Source organism: Notamacropus eugenii, chromosome 6, assembly GCF_028372415.1.
Source record: "Notamacropus eugenii isolate mMacEug1 chromosome 6, mMacEug1.pri_v2, whole genome shotgun sequence".
Taxonomy (NCBI): domain Eukaryota; kingdom Metazoa; phylum Chordata; class Mammalia; order Diprotodontia; family Macropodidae; genus Notamacropus; species Notamacropus eugenii.
In genome coordinates this window covers 3,040,420-3,062,045 of record NC_092877.1, presented here as the reverse complement: position 1 = coordinate 3,062,045, position 21,626 = coordinate 3,040,420, and the positions used below count along the sequence as shown (strand labels likewise).

Here is a 21,626-nt window from a genome sequence, read left to right as displayed (position 1 = left end):
TGAGGAAAGAGCATTTCAGGCCTGGGAGATGGCCAGGAAAAACGCCGAGAGTCTGGAGAATGGAGTGTCTTGTGCCAACCTAATCCAGTCTTCTCATTTTATGGAGTAGAACATGGAGGCCCAGAGAAGAGGGAATGACTTGCCCAAAGATCACCCGGGTAGTAAGTGGTTCTGCACCTGCCACCCTTCCTGCTACCCCAGGTGACACACACTGAACACAGCACCGAGAGATGGGAAGAGTTAGCACCTTTTGCCCTCTTGCCTTCCTGGTAAGCTTCTCTTCTCCTTCCTCTTGCACCTTTACTCCAGGACATGTTAGGCAGCTCTTGCTCTGTCGGGATCTCAAATTTCCTCCCTACTTGGAGTTGTGGGCTTTTCTCTTGCAAGACCCATCAGTCTGTGTGCTGGAGGGCGGCTGCAGAACTGGGGCCTAGTCTTAACTGAGCCAACCAGTGATGAGAAGGCATCAGGAAAAGACAGGTGAAATCCAAGATGTTATCCCTTATTTCTACCCCTTGCTGGTCCAGATCTGCCAGAAAGTGATGCTGCCTGGTTTGTTGCCCATCTGCGTCTTTCTCTCTCTTCTCTTTCCCCTTTTTCCTTGGAGGTGTCTCTTGACCCTTCCTGTCCGGTGGATCAATCAGTAGCTAGATGTGACCATGAGTCAGTGACTTTGGAGTGAGGTTGCCCCTGAATTAGATGGGAAGGGTGGGCCAGATGACCTAGAAGTAGTGAAGATTTAGATGGAATACTTAGAAAGTATCTACTCAGTCTTCTCTCTCTCCCTCCAATATTTCAGATAAAGAAAGTGAGTCCCAGAAAAGGAAAAGGACTTATCCAAGGTCACACAGTGAGTAGCAGAATCTGAATTTGAACTCAGGTCTCTTGACTAAATTACAGCGTTTATTCCATGCTGCCTGCATCATGGAGTCAGCTGTATTATGAATGAGGCTGTGGGGCAGGTAATTTGTGATGACCCACAGCTCCACTCCCAGCAGTGACCTTGGAGAAGCCACTTATTTAACCTGTCTGGACCTAAGGTTCTTCTTCTGTAAAATGAGGAGTCAGGACTGTATCAGAGGATCACAGGTTTTCAAGCTGGATGGAACTTCCCTTACCAGCTGATTCAGCTCTGTTGGTTACATAGGAGAAGACCGGGAAAGGTCCCTTAAGGTTTTAAATCTGTCATCTCATAACACTCCATTGTGATGATGCAGGGCTCCAAAGTAAGAGAGAAAATAACCTCAAGTAGAGCAGGGTGGGTGTCCACGGAGGGGGTTTGGTTTTTAAATGGAGATTTTTATGTTTTGTTTTTTGTTAAGTTTTACCACCAGCTGGCTACAATGGCCAACATTTGGATCCCTAAGCTTTCTGCAGCAGGAACTAGTTGAACGCATGAGGCTTTGTTCATAAGTAGTGCCTCAATTTATCACAAAGTGAGAGTGTGAGAAATGCCTATTGATTGATTGGTCTAGTGGGAAGAGCCCTGCATTTTGACTGATTGGACTGACTGCATTTCAAATCCACTTACAACCAGTGGGATCTTGGTCATATGACTTCCTCTCTGTGGTCCTCAGTTTTCTCATCTGTAAAATGAAGGAATTGGACTAAACTGAGGATTCTTGATGGATTTCAGGGTGTCCATGATTTTGAATGGGAAAAATGACTTTTTTATTTCAATATAATTGGTTTTCTTTGTAATCTTATGTATTTTATTTTATACATTTCAAAATGTGATTCTGAGGAGGAATCCACGGGCTTCACCAGTCTAGAGCCAGAGGGATCAATGATGTAAAAAGGTTAAGATCCCCTGGACTAGGTGAAGTCCCTTCTAGCTCTAAATATGTCCATGAACCCTGGTAGAGAAGGTCAGGAGAGACCCTGTGCTGCATACATTGCTGACCAAGGTCATTGTGATGGTCATTTTTCCTGAACTGTTTTCTTTTTTTACAAGGGGAAGTTTAATGCTGGGTGGGGGGTAATGATGGGAGTCGGGGTTCTAGTTTATATCTGGAAATGAGAGATGAAAAAACAAGTTATTAGTAAAGTTTTAAAAAATCCTCCAGGTAGACATATAGATCATGTCAAAGATGGCTTTAAATGGTTAAGTGGCCTTCATTAAAGGAAAAAAAACAACTCTTCATAGAATTCTCAGTGTTTATTTAATTTTAAAACAGACATAGTAATACCTTGCCTGCCTGGAGTGTCCCTGAGTCTGGCTCAGATAACTCCATGGGGTCCTTTCTGAATCTGAAAACTCCAATCCTTAGTAGCTGTGGGCAGAGTCCAGAGGATGGAAGCAGGAGGAAGTAGGCTGGGTGAGGTGAGGATGGGTGGGGATGCCATTGGTAAGTGTGAATGTGGAGAAGCCATCCATAACTTGTACAATACGTTAAAGTTGGTTTGGTGGTGGGCAGGTAGGGGAGACTGGGTGGAGGCTGGATTTTAGGATTAAAGGTCTGCAATTGGAAAGGACCTCAGAGGCTTTCTAGTCTAGCCCTTCAATGTTCGAAAATGTTGGTAGTCATTTAAATATTAAATATTCCCCATTCCCCATTACCCCCAGGGTTGCAAGGAACTTGGTCAGTAGGTGTTAATTTTGTGTCCCAAGTAACTGAAGTTTTGGAAAGAAATTAGCAGTCCAGGAGATGAAAAATATTTAAACCAGTACAAATCACTTTGCATGCTGTATAGATATGGAAACGTCTTGGAAGGGAGATAGCTTAGGACAGTGGAAGGAGCACTCCTGTTTAAAGTCAGAGGGTCTGAGTTCAAATCCAGTCTTTGTCACTTACCTGTCTATGTGAATTTGGACAAGTCACTCGACGCAGTTTTCTTATCTGTAAAATGAGGGATTGGTCTAGAATAGATTAGGGGATCTTGCCTTGTCTCTGCACTGATTTTAGGGGATCTAGGAACTTTTAATATCTTGATAACTGTATTTCAATAGAGTTGATTTCTGTTGTATTACTATGGACTTTGCTTTATGCATTTAAAAACATATTACGTAGAGGTCCAGAGGCTTTATCAGACTTCTCAGGGTGTCAGTGACTCTTAAAAAAGTTAAGAATCCTTTCCTATACTCAGCTGGTGACTTCCTAACTGACAGAACTGGTAGGAGTTCGAGGCTGTTTGCTTTAAATGAAGTGTGGGACTTGGAAGCCTCTTCTTTTTGCCTTAAACTTGGAGAGACTCACTTTCTCTCCAATGCCCTGTCTCTGCTTCTCTGTTTTCTATGTCTGCATCTCTTCTTCTCCTCTCTGTCTTTCTCTGTCTCCCTGTCTCTGTCTCTGTTTCTGTCTGTGTCTCTGTTTCTCCTCTCTATCTCTGTCTTTCTATATCCATGTGTATCTCTTTTCTGTCTCTCTGTCTCTGCTTCTCTCTGTCTATCTCTGTCTCTCCCCAGAACCCCCATTCTGAATAATGACGAGACAGGATTTTGAGGACCCCCTCTCTCTGCCCGTTGAAATATGTTCCCATCTGTCAAGCTCAGTTTAACCCCGAATGACATTCCCCTTCTGAGAAGTCACAGAACCTTAGGGGTGGGAGGGACCTCAGAGACCTCAAAGTTAAATTCATACCTTAGCAAGAATCCTGCCTCTGATACTTGCTAGCTGTGTGACCCTGGGCAAGTCACTTAACATCTCTGTCTCAGTTTTCTCATCTGTAAAATGGGGATACTTCCACTCCTGGGTTGTTGTGGAGATATAATGAGCTAACTTGTATAAAGCATTTCATGTAAATTCTGACTATCATCCTCATCCCTGACTAGAAATAAAGCCAGCTTTTGCTTCTATGGTTACCCATTGTCCTTTTGGAGAGCTCTCTTCCTGACATCAAGCAAAATTGGCTTCTTTGCAGCAACCCACTGTGGTGCCCTCTGAGACCAAGTGGGCCTCATTCCTCTTCCATGTGGCAGTTGTGACATCACAAACCTCATGGCTTCTTTTCTCCACGCTAAAATAAATTCCCATTTGCTTCAGCTGATTCACTTGTGGCAGGAACTCGAGGCCCGTCTGCTGCACGGTTCTCCTTCTTGACCTTGTCTCCATGCTCTTGACCTTGTCAATGTTGTTTCTAAAATGTGGTGTCCAGAGATATTCTCTGCTCTAGTTAAGCCACAACTGGGCCATAATTTGACTAATCCTGGACATTCGACCTCTCTAAGCAGGCTACCGTCACGTGGTCCTCTGAGCAAAGAGCTGAATTCAAATGTGATCTCAGACACATATTAGCAGGGTGACCCTGGACGAGTCATTTAGCCTCTGTCTCAGTTTCCTTAGCTGTAAAATGAGAATAATGGTAGCACTTCTCTGTCAGTGTTAATGTGAGGATCAAGTGAGATAACATTTGCAAAGCATTTGGAGCAGAGCCTTGTGCATTTTCTAACCTCAGTGCTACCTTTGCACCCGTGGTGATTATCCGGTTGTCTGAGGTACGATAGCATCCTCTCTCTAGCCAGAACGGCCACGGTAGGCAGTCCAGCATGACAGTCACGTTTGAGCTTGGAGTCAAGAGATCTGCTTTGGAGTTCAGGTTGTGCCCCATTCCTGGCTGCATGATTTTGGGCAGATGACGTTTGAGTCACAGGCTTCCGGGGGAGCCTCAGCTGAGTCAGAGGACAAGTAGAGGGAAAAGCATTTGTATAGTGTGTACCGTGTACCAGCAAGCACTGGGCTAAGCACTTTACAAACACTTTCTCATTTGATCCTCACGTCAGCCTTGGGATGTAGGTGCTGTTTTATCTTTGTTCTGCGATTGAGGAAATTGGGGCAGACAGAGGTGAAGTGACTTGCTTTGGGTCACACAGCTAAGCAGGGTCTGAGGCTGGATGTGAATCCCCTGACTCCAGGTTCGTCGCTCTATCCAGGGCACCACCTCGTACATGCTAATGAAATTCGCACGATCTCCGCGGCACAGGACCGTAGTACTGTTTGTCGATCTCATCTGTGGACTCTTGGGCAGTCTGGTGAAACCTCCGAACTGCTCCTTATGGTAACGATTTTAAATGCATAAAGGACATATGATTACCAAGGAAGCGTATTGAAATGAAAATATAATTTTTTCCCATCCAAATTCACAGACCCCCTGAAATTTATCTCTAGACTCTTGGCTAAGAATCCTCCCTCTACCATAATTCAAAGAACACTGATTAAAGTGCCCACTATATGCTCACTATAGGGAGTAGTCTCTTCCTATAAGTAGCTTATGCGCTGCTCTCAGGTACCTGCTGTATTGTGTTTTTCCTTTCATTTTTGACTTGAGGATGTGGGTTGAATTTCCTTGAAACACAAAGGAGTTTTTAAGACCTACTAATGGAGATAAATAGAGTTGAAGCTGCCAATTCAGAGAATCTGTGAGCATCTGAACTTGTAAGAACCAATCATTTTTCAAACTAACCCTGTGCTGAAACCTAGCCATGGCCATTTCATTTCTTAATCAGTCAGCACTGTGTCTTGTGGAGTTGAGGAGCGTCATCTGTTTTTAGGTGATGAATTCTGCCGTGTTGCTGACTCTGTATCTTGGATTCATTCTGAATAATGCCTGGTGGAGGAGCCAACAAGTGTTAATAAGTGACTGGTGTTTGCTGAGTGATGAGATACAATTAACAAAAAACTAGTCCTTGCTTTGGAAAATCTATTATTTTCTGGAAGGAGAATTATATCCGTTTTTTTTTTCTTTTTATTCACATTGTTGTGCTAGTCATGGCTATGTATGCTATTCTCTTGGTTTTAAATCTTCCATCCTGTCTGTGATCTCTAAGATCTCTTAGGTTTGTTCATTTTCATAAGAAATTTCTAAAATTCAGGAGGATGCTAGGGCCATATTTCTTCACATCCTGGACCTTTAAAAAAATTTTTTTTTAAAACAGTGCAGGGTTTATTTCAGAGCCTCCAATTACTGGAACCAAACTCTAGGTGTGGGATTTGAGGGATTCCTACTATTGATAGAGTAATGTTGTACCTTCTTCCAGGAGACATAGGAAACAGATAGCTGGTTGTAGCTGGTCAGTACTGTCGGCCATTTAAAAATATGCATGTTCCAAGGCATGACCTTAAGAAAGGAAGAAAAGTGCTTAGTTCTAATTTGATTTACCCTGTCCTTCCTTTCCATATGGAACATCTGACTTGCCCATGAGTTAATGAAGAATGCTGAAGAGATCCTCCCGGAAAGAAGGGGCAGGGGAGAGAAAGACATGTAATTTTGATCATATGCTCTCTGGAAACAGATAAAGATGCTAAGTTAGAGGTTGTGGATACTTCAATGTAAAGCAGACCAATTTTCGGGAATGTGAGAGTTTTATCGAGACAGCCGTTTTGCTTTTTATGGAGTTGGTACCTTGGAGGGTGGTCTGATTTTTGTTAGTACTGTATTTTTATATCCTAGATTTGAACAGGTTACAAAGGGAACTTGGCCATAAGTTGACCTTTTGGCTTCCTTAAAAAAAGAAACCAAACAAAAACTCTTAGTGGATATTGTTGTCTTTTCTTGGGAAGTTGTCTTTATTCCTCGCCAGGTACCACGCTTGACTCTGGGATTTTTCAACCGTACTCTCACGTGGATACACATCCTTCCTCTCTCCTCCTCCCCTCTACTTCCCCTGCTTTCCCCCATTAGAATCCAAGCACCTTGAGGGCAGGCATAGCCTTGCTGCTTCTGTTTGCTTTCTCCCAACTGTACTTATCGCAGTGCCTGGCACTTGGCACTTTAATTCCTGCTTATTGATTTGACTTAGTGACTTCTGCCTTGATCAGCAGCCTTAGTCACTCATTAAGTAATACTTGATGGGGTCTGACAGTGGAGGAGTAGAGGAAAAATGGGTCATAAGAAGATCAATAATGTGGAAAGCATAAAAGAGTAGGGAAAAGTGGCTTCATGCTTCTCTGTCTCTCTGTCTCTCTGTCTTTGTCTTTCTCTGTCTCTCTATCTGTCTCCCTCTCTCTCTGTCTCTCTCTTCCAGACCTTTGATGTCACCAGAGCAGGGAACTCCAGGTATGGCAGCTCCTTTTACCAATGCTGATCTACAGCTGTTGGAGTTGCTTGGGACACAGAGAGGTTGAGTCATAATAATTAAAAATAATTGCTAGCATTTATACAGCATTTTCAAGTCTGTCAAGCTCTTTACAAATATTATCTCACAACAACCTCTGGAGATGAGGCCTGTTATTAGATGAGAGGCAGAAGTGAAGTGACTTGTGCAGGGTCATGGAGCCCAGTTTTAATCAGAGGTAGGACTTGAATCCAGGCCTTTCTGGCTCCAGTGCTGGCTAGACTGCCTCTGTATTGCATATAACAATAGGATATGGACAACATTATTTCTAGCACCTGCCGGGTGGAGAGCATTACTAGGGCATAGGTGACGGCTGGCACATAGTAGATACTTAATAAATGCTCATTGACTTGACTTTGCTAGGCACTGGGAGAGACGAAGAGGTAGCTAAGGTTCAGTTTCCTCCTTTATAGAACATATGTTTTAACGGATGGGGATAAGCACCGGGCTTGGCACATGGTATGTGCTTGGCACATTCTTCTTGACTTGGATGGGTAGACATGAACCTAGCCAGCTGTGATGCCCAGGGTTATATGTTGCATTAGGCTACAGAGGACCCAGTGCAGGGTGATGGAGACACCTGGAATGGATCAGGGGCTTCATGGTTCTCATGTATTCAGCCAGTTAGTGTTTATGAAGCACCTGTAATGTGCACGACCCTCCAGGAAGGTGACAGAAAGATGACTGAGATGGAGGTCCATTCCCTTGAAATGGGCCATCTACATGGAGAGACAGGTCCGCTCATTGGTCAGTACTCAGGATCCTTCACGGTATAGTCCAGCCTCAGGCTGCTTCCACCAGAATGTAAGCCTTTTGAAGGTAGAGACCATTTTTAATTTGAATTTTGTCTGTGTCTCCAGTGCCTGTCATAGTGCTAATCAGCATTATTGAATTGGTTCTTTGCTGTTGCTATGCATGGTTTTCTTCCGCTGGCCGGGTTGTAGCCCATCTACTCATTCTAATCTTGGATACTTCTCATCTATGTATTTTGGAAAAAGAGTTGTCAAGGGCTTTGCAAACCTGCAAGTGCTAAATACTTTGGCGGTGGTAGGGGCTGCTGCTGCTGGTGCTGTTAGGGAAATCTGCCAGAGATGAGAGGGTTCTGTGGTTGGCAGGCAGTCGTTTTCTGCTTGGGAATATTTGGTGGGTACTGGGGGAGCCTGTGGACTGGCCAGGCAGGGCTGTGCCCACTTGTGCCATTGCCAGCCCACTTTTTCTTCCATCATGCATGACCTCATGACATCTTTCAAGCTGTTTGATGCTTATCAGCGATGAGGTAATATTTATTGAACATCTGCTATGTGCAAAACTGCAAAGTACTGTGGGAGTTAGGAGTATGATACAGTCTCTGCCCTAGAAGAGTTGGGCCACAGCAAGAACTGGCCTTGGTGGTTGGTATGGTGAAGTCTGAGCTGCATTTGGAATCTGGGGATCTGGGTTTTAACCCCCATTCTTCCTCTTACAGTGTGATCTTGGACAAGTTTTTCTTAACCTCTCTGGACTTCTTGGTCTAAATCTCTCAAGTGTGGGAGCTTGATTTCTTCCTGACTGCCAGCCCTGTGTGGCACAGTGGATGGAGCTCTGGGCTGAGAGTCAGGAAGGACACTCTCTAGCTGGATCCTGGGCAAATCACTAACATCACCCCTTCTTCAGTTTCCTTATTTATAAAATGGGGATTATAATAACACCTACTTCCCAGGATTTTGGTGAGGATAAAATCAGTTAATATTTGTAAAACTCTTTGCATACCTTAAAGCATTATATAATAATGGCAATAACAATTTTCACTTCTGAGATCCTTTGCATGGTCTAGTAGACAGATGGTGGTCATTAGGATCAGGAAGTCTTGGGTTCAGGTCTTGCCTCCGATGTTGTCTGGCTGTGTGACCTTAGGCAAGTATTCTGGGCAACTTTTTGTCTTTTTAGTAACAATATCTTATTTTTTCCCAGTTGCATGTAAGAACAATTTTTAACACTTGTTTTCCTCATTCCCATTCCTCTTCCTCCCCAAGATAAATAATTTGACATAAGTTATACATGTGCGATCATATAAAACATATTTCCATATTAGTCATATTGTGAAAGAAAATACAGATAAAAGCATGAAAAAATAAAGTGAAAAATCTATGCTTTGATCTATATTCGGACTCTGTCAGTTCTCTCTCTGGAGGTAGATAGCATTTTTCACCATGAGTCCTTTGCAGTTTTCTTGAATCATTTTATTACTGAGAATCGCTAAGTCATTTACAGTTGATTGTTGTACAGTGTTACTGTAATCGCGTACAATGTTCTCCTGGTTCTGCTCACGTTGCGTTAGTTCACGTGAGTCTTTCCACATTTCTCTGAAACCATCCAGCCTGCCCTTTCTGATAGTACAGCAGTATTTCATCACAATCGTATACCATGACTTGTCTAGCCATTCCCCATTTGATGGATATCATCTATCCCTCAGTTTCTAGTTCTTTGCCACCACAAATAGAGCTGCTATAAATATTTTTGTACGCATAGATCCTTTTCCCATTTTTACACTCTCTTTGAGATATAGATCTAGTAGTGATCTTGCTATGTCAAATGGTATGCAGTTTGATGGCCATTTAGCTGTAGTTCCAAATTGTTCTCCAGAATGATTGTATCAGTTCACAACTCTACCAACAGTGCATTAGCGTCATAATTTTCCCATACCCTCTACAGCTATTATCATTTTCCTTTTCTGTCGTATTAGCCAATCTGATAAGTATGAGATGGTACCTGAGAGCGTACCTGAGAGAATGATTTAGAGCATTTTTTATATGATAGCTTTGATTTCTTTGATTGAAAATGTTCATATCATTTCACCACTTACCATTTGGGGAATGACTTGTATTCTTATAAATTTGACTCAGTTCTCTATATATTTGAAAAATGAGGCCTTTTTCAGAAACATTTGCTGCAAAATTCTGCCCCCTCCCTCCCAGATTTCTGTTTTCCTTCTCATCTTGGCTGCATTGGCTTTGTTTGTGCAAAACCTTTTTAATTGATTATAATCAAAATTATCCATTTTACATCTCCTAATTCTGTCTATGTTGTGTTTGGTAATAAATGCTAGCCTTATCTATAGATCTGACAGGTAAACTATTCCATGTTCCCCCAATTTGCTTAAAGGATATCCCCCTTTATGTCTAAATCATGTACCCATTTTGACCTTATCTTGATATACAGTGTGAGATGTTGGTCTCTACTTGGTTTCTGCAAACTGTTTTTCAGTTTTCCCAGCAGTTTTTTGTGTTCCCCAGGCTTGAATCTTTGTGTTTTTCAAACTCTGGATTCGTATTCCCCACACCCGCCTCCCCCGTAATAGCGCAATAGCTCTTTTGTGCTTCTTTTACGTAAGATCATTTGCTCCATTCACCCGTACTCTTCCCCCTTCTCCCAGTAGCTGAGTTGGTCCTTTTTCTCCAGACCTAGCACTCTTTCCAGTAGAGGAGGGACTCTTCTCCATTTCTGCGTCCTGGACCCCTTGGACAGTCAGACCAGTGAAGCCTCTGGACTCGTTCTCAGCATCATGTTTGTAAATGCATAAAACAAAATACATGGGACTACAAAAGGAACCAAAGATTGGGGAAAAGAAAGACGCATTTTTTCCCATACAAATGAACAGATTTCCGCCCCCATGGACTCCGTGATTATGAACCTCTGTCCTAAATGAGCTCTAGGGTTTCTTCTGACTCCCAGTGAATGATTCTTATAACCAGATCTTCCAAGAAATCTGCCAAGGCCTGGAAACTCAAGGGAAGACCAGTTCTGGGGTCTGCGTGCATAGCCCTGGACTAAATATCCAATCTAGCTGGACCTAGCACGCCACTTGTTTCACTTGGTAGAGACTGGGATGGACAGGATGTCACCAACTAGCCATACCATCAGGAACTGAATCTTAAGGCCTTTGTGTGCTTTTATAGAAAGGTCAAGTGATAGCAATTAGCTTGTCCTGGCTGGGCAGCTTGGGGCAGGATAGAAGGACACACTCTCTGACTGCCTCGGCCCCCCTTACTGCGAAGCTGGATATGGCGGGGGGGGGGGGGGGGGGGGTTCATACAGTGAGTCAGGGTCTTTCCACTCTTTATGAGGGCTTAGATGGGTCTGATTATTAGGGGTTCTAGAGCTGAAGCAATATTAAGCTTCTGGCTGGAGTAGAAGATCCTCCACAACCTTGGTATAAATGTTGTCCATTGGTATACTCCATTTCTGGTTCCAGAGATGATTCCCTTGGGTAGCATATGGGCACAGCATAAACACAGCAAGTTTTCCAGCGGGGGAATGCAGATCACAGTTTGTCACTGAATCCTGGGAGCTCTAAAAGAACATGATTATGCAGGCGTGAGGCTTAGGCTTAGATTTCCATGCTGCTCAGAAACCCATTTGCCATGGCCTTCTGGTTTATACTGGTTCTCCTTTCAGTTGGAGCAACTAGGTCAAGGTTTAATGACTCCCTTCCTCCTTTCTCTAAACATTCCAAAGAGGGTACGCCTAGGCCTCCCATCTCTTAGGGTCCTGGTGTTGCAGCAGCCAGCAAGTATTTATTGATCTCCTCTTACGCTCCAGGCACAGTGCTAAAGGCTGAGGATACAAAGAAAGACAAAAGACAGTCCCAGCTTTCAAGGAGCTCAACGGTCTAATTGGAAGACAGGGAATATCTATGCACAAATAAGACATCCATGTATACATATATATCACAATATAAGTATATATATATATATACACATATGCTATATAGTATACATATACATACAACACTACATATACATACATGTATATTTACATGCAATGTATACATATATGATTACTATAGATATGTAGATATGCACACAGACACTTGTAGGAGGTAGGACTTTAGCTGAGCTTTGAAGAAAAGCAGGAGGCAGAGAATCCCAGGCAAGCTGGACAGTGACCAAAAAGGTATGGCGGTTTTCTACTTTTCTTCTGTTTTCCCCTGGCTACAGAAGCCTTCTCACCTGGGAGCCTCACACGGCTCTGGGCCAATCTGAGAAATGTTTGCTAAATGCCTCCTGAAGGCAAGGCAGAGACATTGGGATAGATTGCTGGCTTGGGAGCCCAGGAAACCTGTTTTTAAGTCCTGCCTTGGACTCCATGTGCTCTAAGGAGATCTCTAAGATTATAATGACAGAGAAGGTGCCAACCTATCTTGGCAGAGAGAATTTCCTCACTGGGAATTCTCTGTGCCATTAAAATCCCTGATCAGTCAGTATCCCTTTGTGTAACTCACTGTGCAAAGTTTGGTGAGTACAGAGAAAAAAACCAACATCTGCCATCTTGATTAAATATAGAATGTGGGATGTCAGAGGAGAGGAGGATCCTTAGAACATGAGATGTCAGAGGGGAGATCCTGGAGCATGGGATGTTGAGGGGGATAGGGGACCTTGGAGCATGGGACATCAGAAGGATGGGCCCTCAGCAGTCGTCTCATCCAGCACACTTGTCTGTCCACCATTTTGACTTTGGGTCTAACACTCAAATCATCCCTTTTCTGCATCACTTTTCTTTCACGCTGAAGGCACACTGCACACATGGTAGGTCTTCCATAGGGACAATACAGTTCCAGTTTTATGACTGAGTCTTGGGTATTGTTTAATAACTGCAGGGCTCACCACATCACCGCCTTTTGGTTCAAGCTTCCTAAGGGAACCAATCCTTCATTCCTTCCATCCTACTTCTCAATTTGTTTTCAAGTCCAGTGTTTCCTAAAGTTATCCCTGCTTTAAGGGATTTAGATAATATGTGAATTGAGGAATGGCTGATCAAGTGGCCTGCGGTTTCAGTGAAATGCCCTATCCCTGGTGAACCCTTGGGAAGGGTGGGGACCATCTGTACTGTCCTGCAAAGGAAATTGTGGGTTGGCCAGTTTTTTTTTTCTTAAACGTTTATGGGAAAAGGAGCCTGGATCTCAATTGGGCCTTTGTGGAGTTGTATTACAGAGAGTCACAGAAAATGTTCTATGTAAATGACTATCTGCCCTGCTTAGAGCCTCAATAGAGCCTATTGTGTTTATATCGCTATTATTAAAGATGGTTGATAGTCTCATCCGCATGAACAACTTCAGTGTTAGCTCTGAAGCCCTGGCTTAATTATACAGCCCTGAATGAGAGCACAGAATGGGGCTGGGGAAAGAGTGAGCCCTGTGCTTCTCCCAGGGTCTCTTCTGTGGTCACTGAGTGCACAGTTTGGGGTATTTTAGACTCCTTGTGCTACATTTCCATGCTTGGCATTTCGCTCTGCCTGGGTCCCCTGGCCCCACTTTGTAGGAGAGAAATGAAACTCACTCGAGCTGTGTCGCGGCAGGATGCTGCCCAGATGTCGGCCGTTGGGGCTCCCCGGCTGCCGGAGAAGGGCCGCTTTCATCTCCATCCGAGCTGGCTCTGGGAATCAATGGCACAGTGACCTATATCTCCCCAGGAAATCAATGGGGCAGCCCGCTGCCTCCCACCTGTCTCCCTCCTGCCCCTTCTTGGCAAGGCTGCCGCTGTGGCATCCTGCTGGGGGACTGCTCGGAGGTCTGGGTCAGGCCCTCTCTGGTTTCATGCCTGCTGACTTTTATGGTTTCTTCTAACTTAGAGTTTCAGCTCCTTTTTGAGTCGTCCTTAACCTCAGACTTCCTGTGCTTCCCTTTTGGCTTTCTTTTCTTTTCTTTTCTCTTCTTTTCTTCTCTTTCTTCTCCTCTCTTTTCTTTTCCTCTCCTCTCTTCTCTTTTCTTCTCTCTCTCTCTCTTTCTTTCTTTCTTTTCTTTCAATTTCATGTCACTTGGTTTTTGGACCTGGGCCATGTTTTTGTCTCTCCTGGTTCTGGGTGTAATTAATTGTTCATTCCTTTGCTGGGTTTCCTTCCCACATCACACAGCTTTCTTTAATATTCATGGCAAACATCCTTCTTCCTTTGAGAGGGCTTAGGATCATAAAATCGTAGATTCAGAGCTGGAAGGGACTGCAGAGGCCTTCTACTGCAACCCCTCCATTTTACAGAGAAGGAAACTGAGTCAGTGTGCTGCTGTCACATGGAAATGATCAGATTCCACAGTTTGAATCATTTCCTTTGGAAAATATGCCTCTTTTGCTCGACGCAGGTGCTAGGCTAGCCAGGAAGGGTACAGTCACAACACTGGTGTCTAGCACTTAGCGCCTTACAGTTTGTAAAGCATTTTACGTACGTTGTCTTATTTGATCTGCATCACAGCCCTGGCAGAGAGGTGCTACTGTGATCTCCATCTTACAGATGAGGAAACTGAGCCTCAGAGAGGTTCTGTGGCTTGCCTAAGGTCACCCAGCTGGCAAGTATCAGAGGCAGAATTTGAACCTGGGTCTTCCTGCCCCCAAGCCCAGCACTCCATGAACCATGCTACCTCGATGCCAAGGTTATCATAAAGTAACAATAATACCAAATAACAATAATAATGAAGCATTCACTTTTATGTACATCTTAAGATGTTTAAAACACCATGGATCATGCTTCCCAGTTTTCCAAAGTGCTTTAGCCCCCTCATCTCCTTTTGTCCCTCAAAGTTCCATAGCTTTAAAAGCAAGAAGGGAGCTGAGAAGTCTTCTAGTTTAGCCCCCTCCCTCCTTGTTGGATAGATCCAGCAAAGCTAGGACTTGTCCAAGGGAACACACTTCTCAGGTGTTGGAGAAGGCTTCGGGACTGGGGCTCCTGAATCCCAATTATAAAGTTGGTTTTTTTTTTGTTTTTTGCGATGCTTTGATACATTTAAGTAGGGCTATTATCATCCTCATTTCACAAACCAGAAAGCATTCATAAAGCCCCTACTCTGTGCCAGGCAGTGTGCTAAGTGTTGAGGATACTAAAGGGCAAAACCAGTCCCTGGTCTCGAGGAACTCCTAGTCTAAAGAGGGAGACAACTCACAGACAACTCTAAGCAAGTAAGACGTGGAGGATCTGTTGGTGCTGAGGGAGGAAGGCATTAGCGGTGAGGGAGCCTGGGAAAGGCTTCTTGTAGAAGGTGTGACTGGAGCTGCCAGAGAAGCAGGAGGGAGTGAATGTCAGGCAGGGAGGAAAAGCCAGTGAAGACACAAGGACTTGGCTGATGGTGGGGTGTCTTGTGTGAGGAGCAGCGAGAAGACCAGCATTTCTTGGAGTGTGTGGAGGGGAGGGAGGTCTAAGTGGAATGGAAAGGTAGAAAGAACCAAATGGAGAATTTTATAGATTTGATCCCAGGGGAAGTAAGAAGGCACTGGAATTGACTGAGGAGGGATTTGCCAAGGTTAGACCTTTGCTTTAGGAATTTCACTTTGGTAGCCTAGCAGAGAATGGTCTGCAGTTGGGAGAGGTCTGAGGGAGACAGAGAGAGAGACTGGGTAGCAGTGTCGAGTAGTCCAAATGTGAGGGAATGAGGGTGGCAGCAGCATCAGAGGAGAGAAGGAAATGTGGATATGAGAGATGTTGAGGGGAATGAAAGGACCAGGAGGTGAGAGTCAGGAGTCAAGGATGGTACCCAGATTATGTGCCTGGGGGACGGAGGGGATGCTGGGAAAGTAGGAAGAAGGGAGGGTTTGAGATGGAAGATAGTGAATTTAGTTTTAGACATGTGGTGCTCAAGATGTCTATGGACTGTCCAGTTTGAGATATCCAGCAGATAGTTGGAGATGTGATACCAGAGGTCAAGAGAGGGGTTAAGGCTAGACACAGAGACCTGAGAATCAACTGCCTCAAGATGATAATTGAATCTATCGTAGTTGATCATCAAAAGGAATAGTATGGAGGAAGAAGAGGAAGCGGGACAGAGTCTTGGGGGGGACACCTATGGTTGGCAGGTATGACTTGGATAAAAATCCAGCAAAGGGAAGGGAGAAGAAACTCAGACTGGTAGGAGGAGAGCCAGGAGGGAGTGTTTCCTTCAAACCTAGAGAAGAAAGTGTGAAGATGATGACCCATAGTGTGAAAAGCTACAGAGAGGTCAAGGAGAATGAGGATTGTGGTAATTAAGAGATCATTGGAACCTTTGGAAAGAGCAGTTTGGGTGGAATGATGACGTCAGAAACCAGACTGCAAAGATTTAAGTTAGAGATGAAGAAACTCCTGCAGAGTGAGCTTCAGTCGGTGGCCACAATGTCCTCTATGTCTCATTTGCTTGGAGTTGTCTGCATGCTGTCTCCCTCTTTAGATGGGGAATTCCTTGAGTCCAGGGGCTGTTTTTGCCCTTCTTAGGATCGCCAACACATAGCATGCTGCCTGGCACGTAGTAGGTGCTTTATGAATGCTTTTTGACTTGTAAAATGGGGATGATAAATTGCTAGGCCTTTCTTGACTCTCAGATCCAGCAGTCTTTTCTCTGGGCATGGGGCATCTCTGCTAAACTTTGCCTCCCTACCCAGGTTTCCAGGCTGGTGGACATAAATGTTGTGTGTGTGTCTGTGTGTCTGAGTGTGAGTGTGTGTGTGTCTGTGTTTGTGTGTGTGTGTGTCTGTGTTTGTGTGTGTGCATGTGAGTGCGCATATGAGTTGCCACCTCTTTAAGAGCTTGGAAAGGCGAGAGGGACCCAGAAGAGAAAGTGGCCTGTTTTTCAGGTGTACTTGGCATTGTCTGGAGGGGGCCTCACACATATTCACTTAACAAATGCTTGCCAATGGATAAATTCTTTAATCCACCCTGGGCATAAAGGGAGGATGGTCTGCTTGATAAAGTTGCCATGAAATCTTTGGGACTTGGTAATTCCCAGAAGGAGAATGCAGCTGAATGTAATACTGAGATGATCCTCAGATGATCCTCAGTGCAAGGCCTGGCCCCTGGCTTTGCTGCTGCTCCTGCTGCCCTCATTCAGGGAGAGCCATGGCAGACTTGGCCCGAGGCCATTTGGCTGTCGAGTTGGTGTAGACTAGAGCCTGGGAAACACCAAAGCTCTGGGGAGATGAGTTGAGTCAGATGACCAGTAGCTTCTCTGATGCCCCTGGGATCTTGCCTCCAGATCCAGTGTTGACCTTCTGATCTGATTCGTTCCTATGACCAGTTTTCATGCTAGGCTCAGCTGCTGGATTTTGGTGCTTTGAAGAAACCCACCTGCCACAGAGTTTTGGCTTAGTCTTATTTTCTTTTCAATGTGAACCCCATTTCCTGCTAAGTGGGAGAACCAGGGTGTTGCCACCTCCTTACCCCAGCCCTGCAGGATGTGACACACAATCTGGTTTTGATTCAGAAGAAGAAGAAACTGGGCCCAAGAAGGGACAGAAAAAATGTTATTGATCATATGTGTGATTTCAAAGGGAGGGTAAAGGGGGCACGACACAAATGAGATCCAGCGGTGGCACTGCCTGGGGTGGGGTTGTTAGAAAGGCTCTTTTCCACCCCCACCCCTACCCCCAACCAAAAAAGGGAAAAAGAGAAGTCCATGTCTATTCAGTGGATCCTTTTTGGATGATTTATGGGAAAACATGGTCAACAAAGTACAGAGAATCAGAAAGCATGGTGGGGTTATGATTTGCTATCAGTAGAATGCACTAGAATGGAAATTCCTCAAGGGCAGGGCCTCCTTTTTTTTTTTAACATCTATCTCCATTAGCTAGATTGGCATTGATGATTAGCGCTGCAGTGGATTTGGGTTGCAGTGGTTAGAGCACTGGGCTTGAAGTCAGGAAGACTCTTCTTGAGTTCAAATGTGACCTCAGACACTTACTACCTGTGTGACCTTGTGCAAGTCACTTAGCCCTCTTTGTCTGAGTTTCCTTATCTATAAAATGAACTGGAGAAGGGAATGGCAAACTACTCCAGAATCTTTGCTAGGACAACCCCAAATAAGGTTCCGAAGAGTCAGATATGACTGAAATGATTCAACAGCCACAACAACACCGTTGATGAAGGGAGCGTCCAAATCTCTAAAATTCCAGGTGCCCCTCTGGGCTGCTTCCGGAAACACTCCGGAATGTTCCACCTCCTCTCGGTCATTATCTTGAATGCGACACAAAATTTGTAGACGTGTGGCAATGGTGACTGCTAGTCCTCATGGAATGCTGGAAAGCATCTTGGGCTACATGTGCGTGACACTCCTGATGTGCACGTGCAGTTATAACATGCTAGTGATCACTTTTTGAGATCCAGGGTGAGCTTTCGTGGCTCGTTATCATGACTTCCCAGAGCTACAAAATGAGCCACATCCTAGTCGCTAAAAGTGGTGTGTCCACATTGACCAAATAAAGCAGTTTGTTTGTAGAAACTTGTTCTTCTGATCCTGCCTTTCCTTCCTCTTTTCTCTTTCTGACACAGTAGATGGTGATGGTGTCTGTTGATTTCTGTGTGGCAGCTTTTTGGGTTGTGATAAATTTTTTCTTTGGAGCTCTAAGCTAAACATCTCATATGACAGAGGGAAAAACAGGCCTGGTCTGATAGAGATTTTTCTTCAAATAAACACACCAGACTTAAGGGGAGTTAGTTAGCCTCTCAGCCTCAGTCTTCTCATCTATAAAATGAATGGGCTACGCTAGATGAGCCTGGAGGTCTCTTCCAATTTGAAATCTCTGTTTCTCCGAGCAGGACCATGTGATACAGAGCTGGGAGAGACCATGGGGCAGGGGCAGAAGCGGGGGAGATTTAGTCCCGGTGTTATAGATGAGGCCTACACCAGGAAAGCAATCTTTCCCTTAGTCATGCACAAAGGTGTGCTGGTCAATGTTTGACAACCACGTCTCTGGGGGAAAAGTTCACATGACAAACTTTTAAGCTCCATATGCATTATTAACATTTTCTCCTTCACTTTCTTAAGTCCAGACAGTCAACAAAACAATAGATGAAGCTCCGATGTGTGGTGTTTACTGACTTCTGAAGTATGAACGCTTCCATGGAGTTTGCGTATTGCTGCGTGCTGGCCTGGTCTCAGATCTGGAGGTTCCAGCCTCGTATTCAAAATTCTGTGTTCTTTCCGTCTTACTGCATTATCCCTGCCTGGATATTAATGGTAATTTGTGGATATGTGGCTGCCTCGGTCTACTAGGCATTAAGTTCAAAAGACTTCACTTGACCCCAGCTTCTAAGGCTGTTCTAGGTTCTTTTTAAGGGATGCAGACCAGTTCCAGTTTCACCCCACGACGAAGACTGAAGACCGTGATGGATCATCTGATTGTCTTATCGATTCCTCCCATCTTTCAGCTACCTCCTTCCAAAGTGTTCAGGGAATTGATTTAACCTGTCCTACGTGAATATGGTCAAATAGGTGAAAAAGCTGTGTTCTCATAAGCTAAGTATTCTGAGCTTTACTTGGGTTTGGGATAAAAAGTCTTCCACCTCAGATCAGAAGAGAGTCGCTGACCAGATTGAGGGAGCAGCGTGGGTGCCACTTGAAAAGACTCCTGACTGATAGCCCTTGTATATTGTCTATGGAAGTCTTCACAGACCATAGTGTGTCAGAGCTGGCTAGAGCAAAACTGTGGAGCACAGAACAGCAGAGCTGGAAGGGCCCTTACTCAGCCACTCACAGCCTGAGTCCCCATCCAGTCTAGTTTTATGGCTGTACCGTACAAGAGACGTATAAGTCTAGGAGCAAAAGCATTTAATTAAGTTAGGAAACGCTGTAAATAAAAAGCCAGGGCATCAACTAATAAATAGCATTCTTAGCACCCACTGGCAAAGGGAAGCAAACTCCTACACCTCCAGGGGAGGTGTAATCTAATTCAGCTTTAATCCTGTAGTTTTTTCAGATTAATGGGATAACAAATCCCTCTGATTCCTCAGCCAGCACCTCTGGATGGCTGTGAGGGGGTGGGGGGTAGGGGGTGGCTGGGGGGAGGGGTAGATGATTAGGGTAAGGTGCTGTCTGCCTTTGGTAATCCTTTGTGGGAGTCAGAGCTTAGGGTAGGGTCAGGTACTTCGGCATTTAATAAATGCTTGTTGAATGGAATATGTCTTCGGTGCTCTGTAAAAGGGCTGAAATGTCTCTGTCCTGACCGCTGCCCTCAATGTCTCTCTCTGTCCCCTCTGAAACCCCCATCTAGCTCTGTCCATGGGAACCCCTGCTTTGTATCAGCTTTGTATGGTGCTCCCTGGTACCAGTTGGGGTCCTCACTTGGTAATGTTGCCATACACAAAGCAGCATTTATGGAGCACTTATTATGTATTAAACCAGGGACGGAGAACCTGTGGCCCTTTGTGGTAGCGTGTGATGTGTAGCGTGGCCCTTTGACTGCAGCCATACTTTGTTCTGTGTAATTTGGATTCAGCCAAAGGGTGGGACCTGAGGACCTAGAGGATCCCATCTGGCTTTGAGGCTGCAGGCCATCCCCCACTTTGCTCAGAACTGGGGAGACAAAGACAAGCAAGCCAGATGACTTATGTCCAACGGGAAAAGGGACATGAAAAAATGAGGCGGAAGCCCGTCAGCGTGAAGGTGGCCATGATAAGGCAAAAACCTCACCTGTTTGAGCTGGTGTCCAGGTGTGTGTGTGTGCATGTGTGTGTGCATGTGTGCATGTGTCTGTGTGTGTGGGTCTGTGTGTGTGCATACATGTGTGTATGTGTGTGTGTGTGTGTGTGTGTGTGTGAGAGTGAGCGAGCGAGATCGCAAGCATCAGGGAAGGGGAGGAAAATGGTGCTGATAGAATCAGCAAGGTATTGTTTGCTGTTTCCTTCTTTTCAGTCATGCCTGAATCTTTGTGGCCCCTTTTGGGTTTCTTTCTGCAAATATATCAGAATGGTTTGCCATTCTCCAGCTCATTTTATAGATGAAGGAGCTGGGACAGAGTTAGGTGACTTGCCCAGGGTCACACAGTTAATAAGTGTCTGAAGCCTGATTTGAAACCAAGACAAGTGCTTCCTGACTCCAGGCCATCTATCCACTGTGCCACCCAGGTGCCCACAGGGTATGTTGAGATGCCTGAAAAACTGGAGGCTTGGAGGCCTGGTGCACATCTTTGAGGAAAATTTATTCTCCAGGGCTTTTTCCCCATGGGTGATACCCTACGTATGCATGCTGAGTATCATGGCGTATGAAATCCCAAGGACATGCCCAATACACTTAGAACAGAGAGGTGGGAGACCCAGCTGTTAGGAGCTGGAAGGGGGCAGAGTTCCTCACAGATAGAGATAACAACCCCTTAGTAAATGGCAGAGCCAATACACAAGCCCTGAGTTTCCACACCTCTCCTCTGGACCCTGCCCCTGCCTCTCCCAGCAGCTCTGAGTTGTTCTGATAGAATTTTCAGTTCATTGGTTTCTTGTGGAGATTTCTAATTTGTTAACCCTTGTGCAAGAAGGGGGAGAGAGTTTTTTTGTCAACTAAAACTTGGCGCTGTAACCTCTGCTGGCTGATTGTCATTAGAACTTTATGCTCGGCTTCATTATGGGACCGTTGGAGGAGATCTCCTTGACAACTGGGAATGGGTTGAGAGCATTTACTCAGTTAATTTGGATCACCTTCTATGCTGAGACGTGATGGCTGCTGTTCAGCTTATTGAAGTATTGGTGTAATTATGTTGTAATGGGCCTGTTCATCATCCACGTGGTCATGTGAATTTTGTCTGCACAGCGGAACATGACTGAGGCCTTGAGCGGTTGATCAAAATGTCTATCTTGTTTTTCCTTATGAATGCGACAC

General features: G+C 44.7%; 1 protein-coding gene across 3 annotated transcripts in view; it reads left to right on the top strand.

Annotated features, from left to right (window-relative positions):
- The window catches only part of PTPRJ (protein tyrosine phosphatase receptor type J), a 170,248-nt gene that overhangs the window by 49,161 nt on the left and 99,461 nt on the right, over window positions 1-21,626 (top strand). Inside the window, exon 1 of one of the 3 annotated variants that reach the window (XM_072617497.1) lies at window positions 13,810-18,995. The exons of the other annotated variants lie outside the window; for them this stretch is intronic. Coding sequence (XP_072473598.1) covers window positions 18,867-18,995 — 129 coding nt within the window. The 5' untranslated portion in view covers window positions 13,810-18,866. Of the gene's footprint in view, window positions 1-13,809; window positions 18,996-21,626 lie in introns of those variants that run through there. 3 annotated transcript variants of the gene reach the window in all.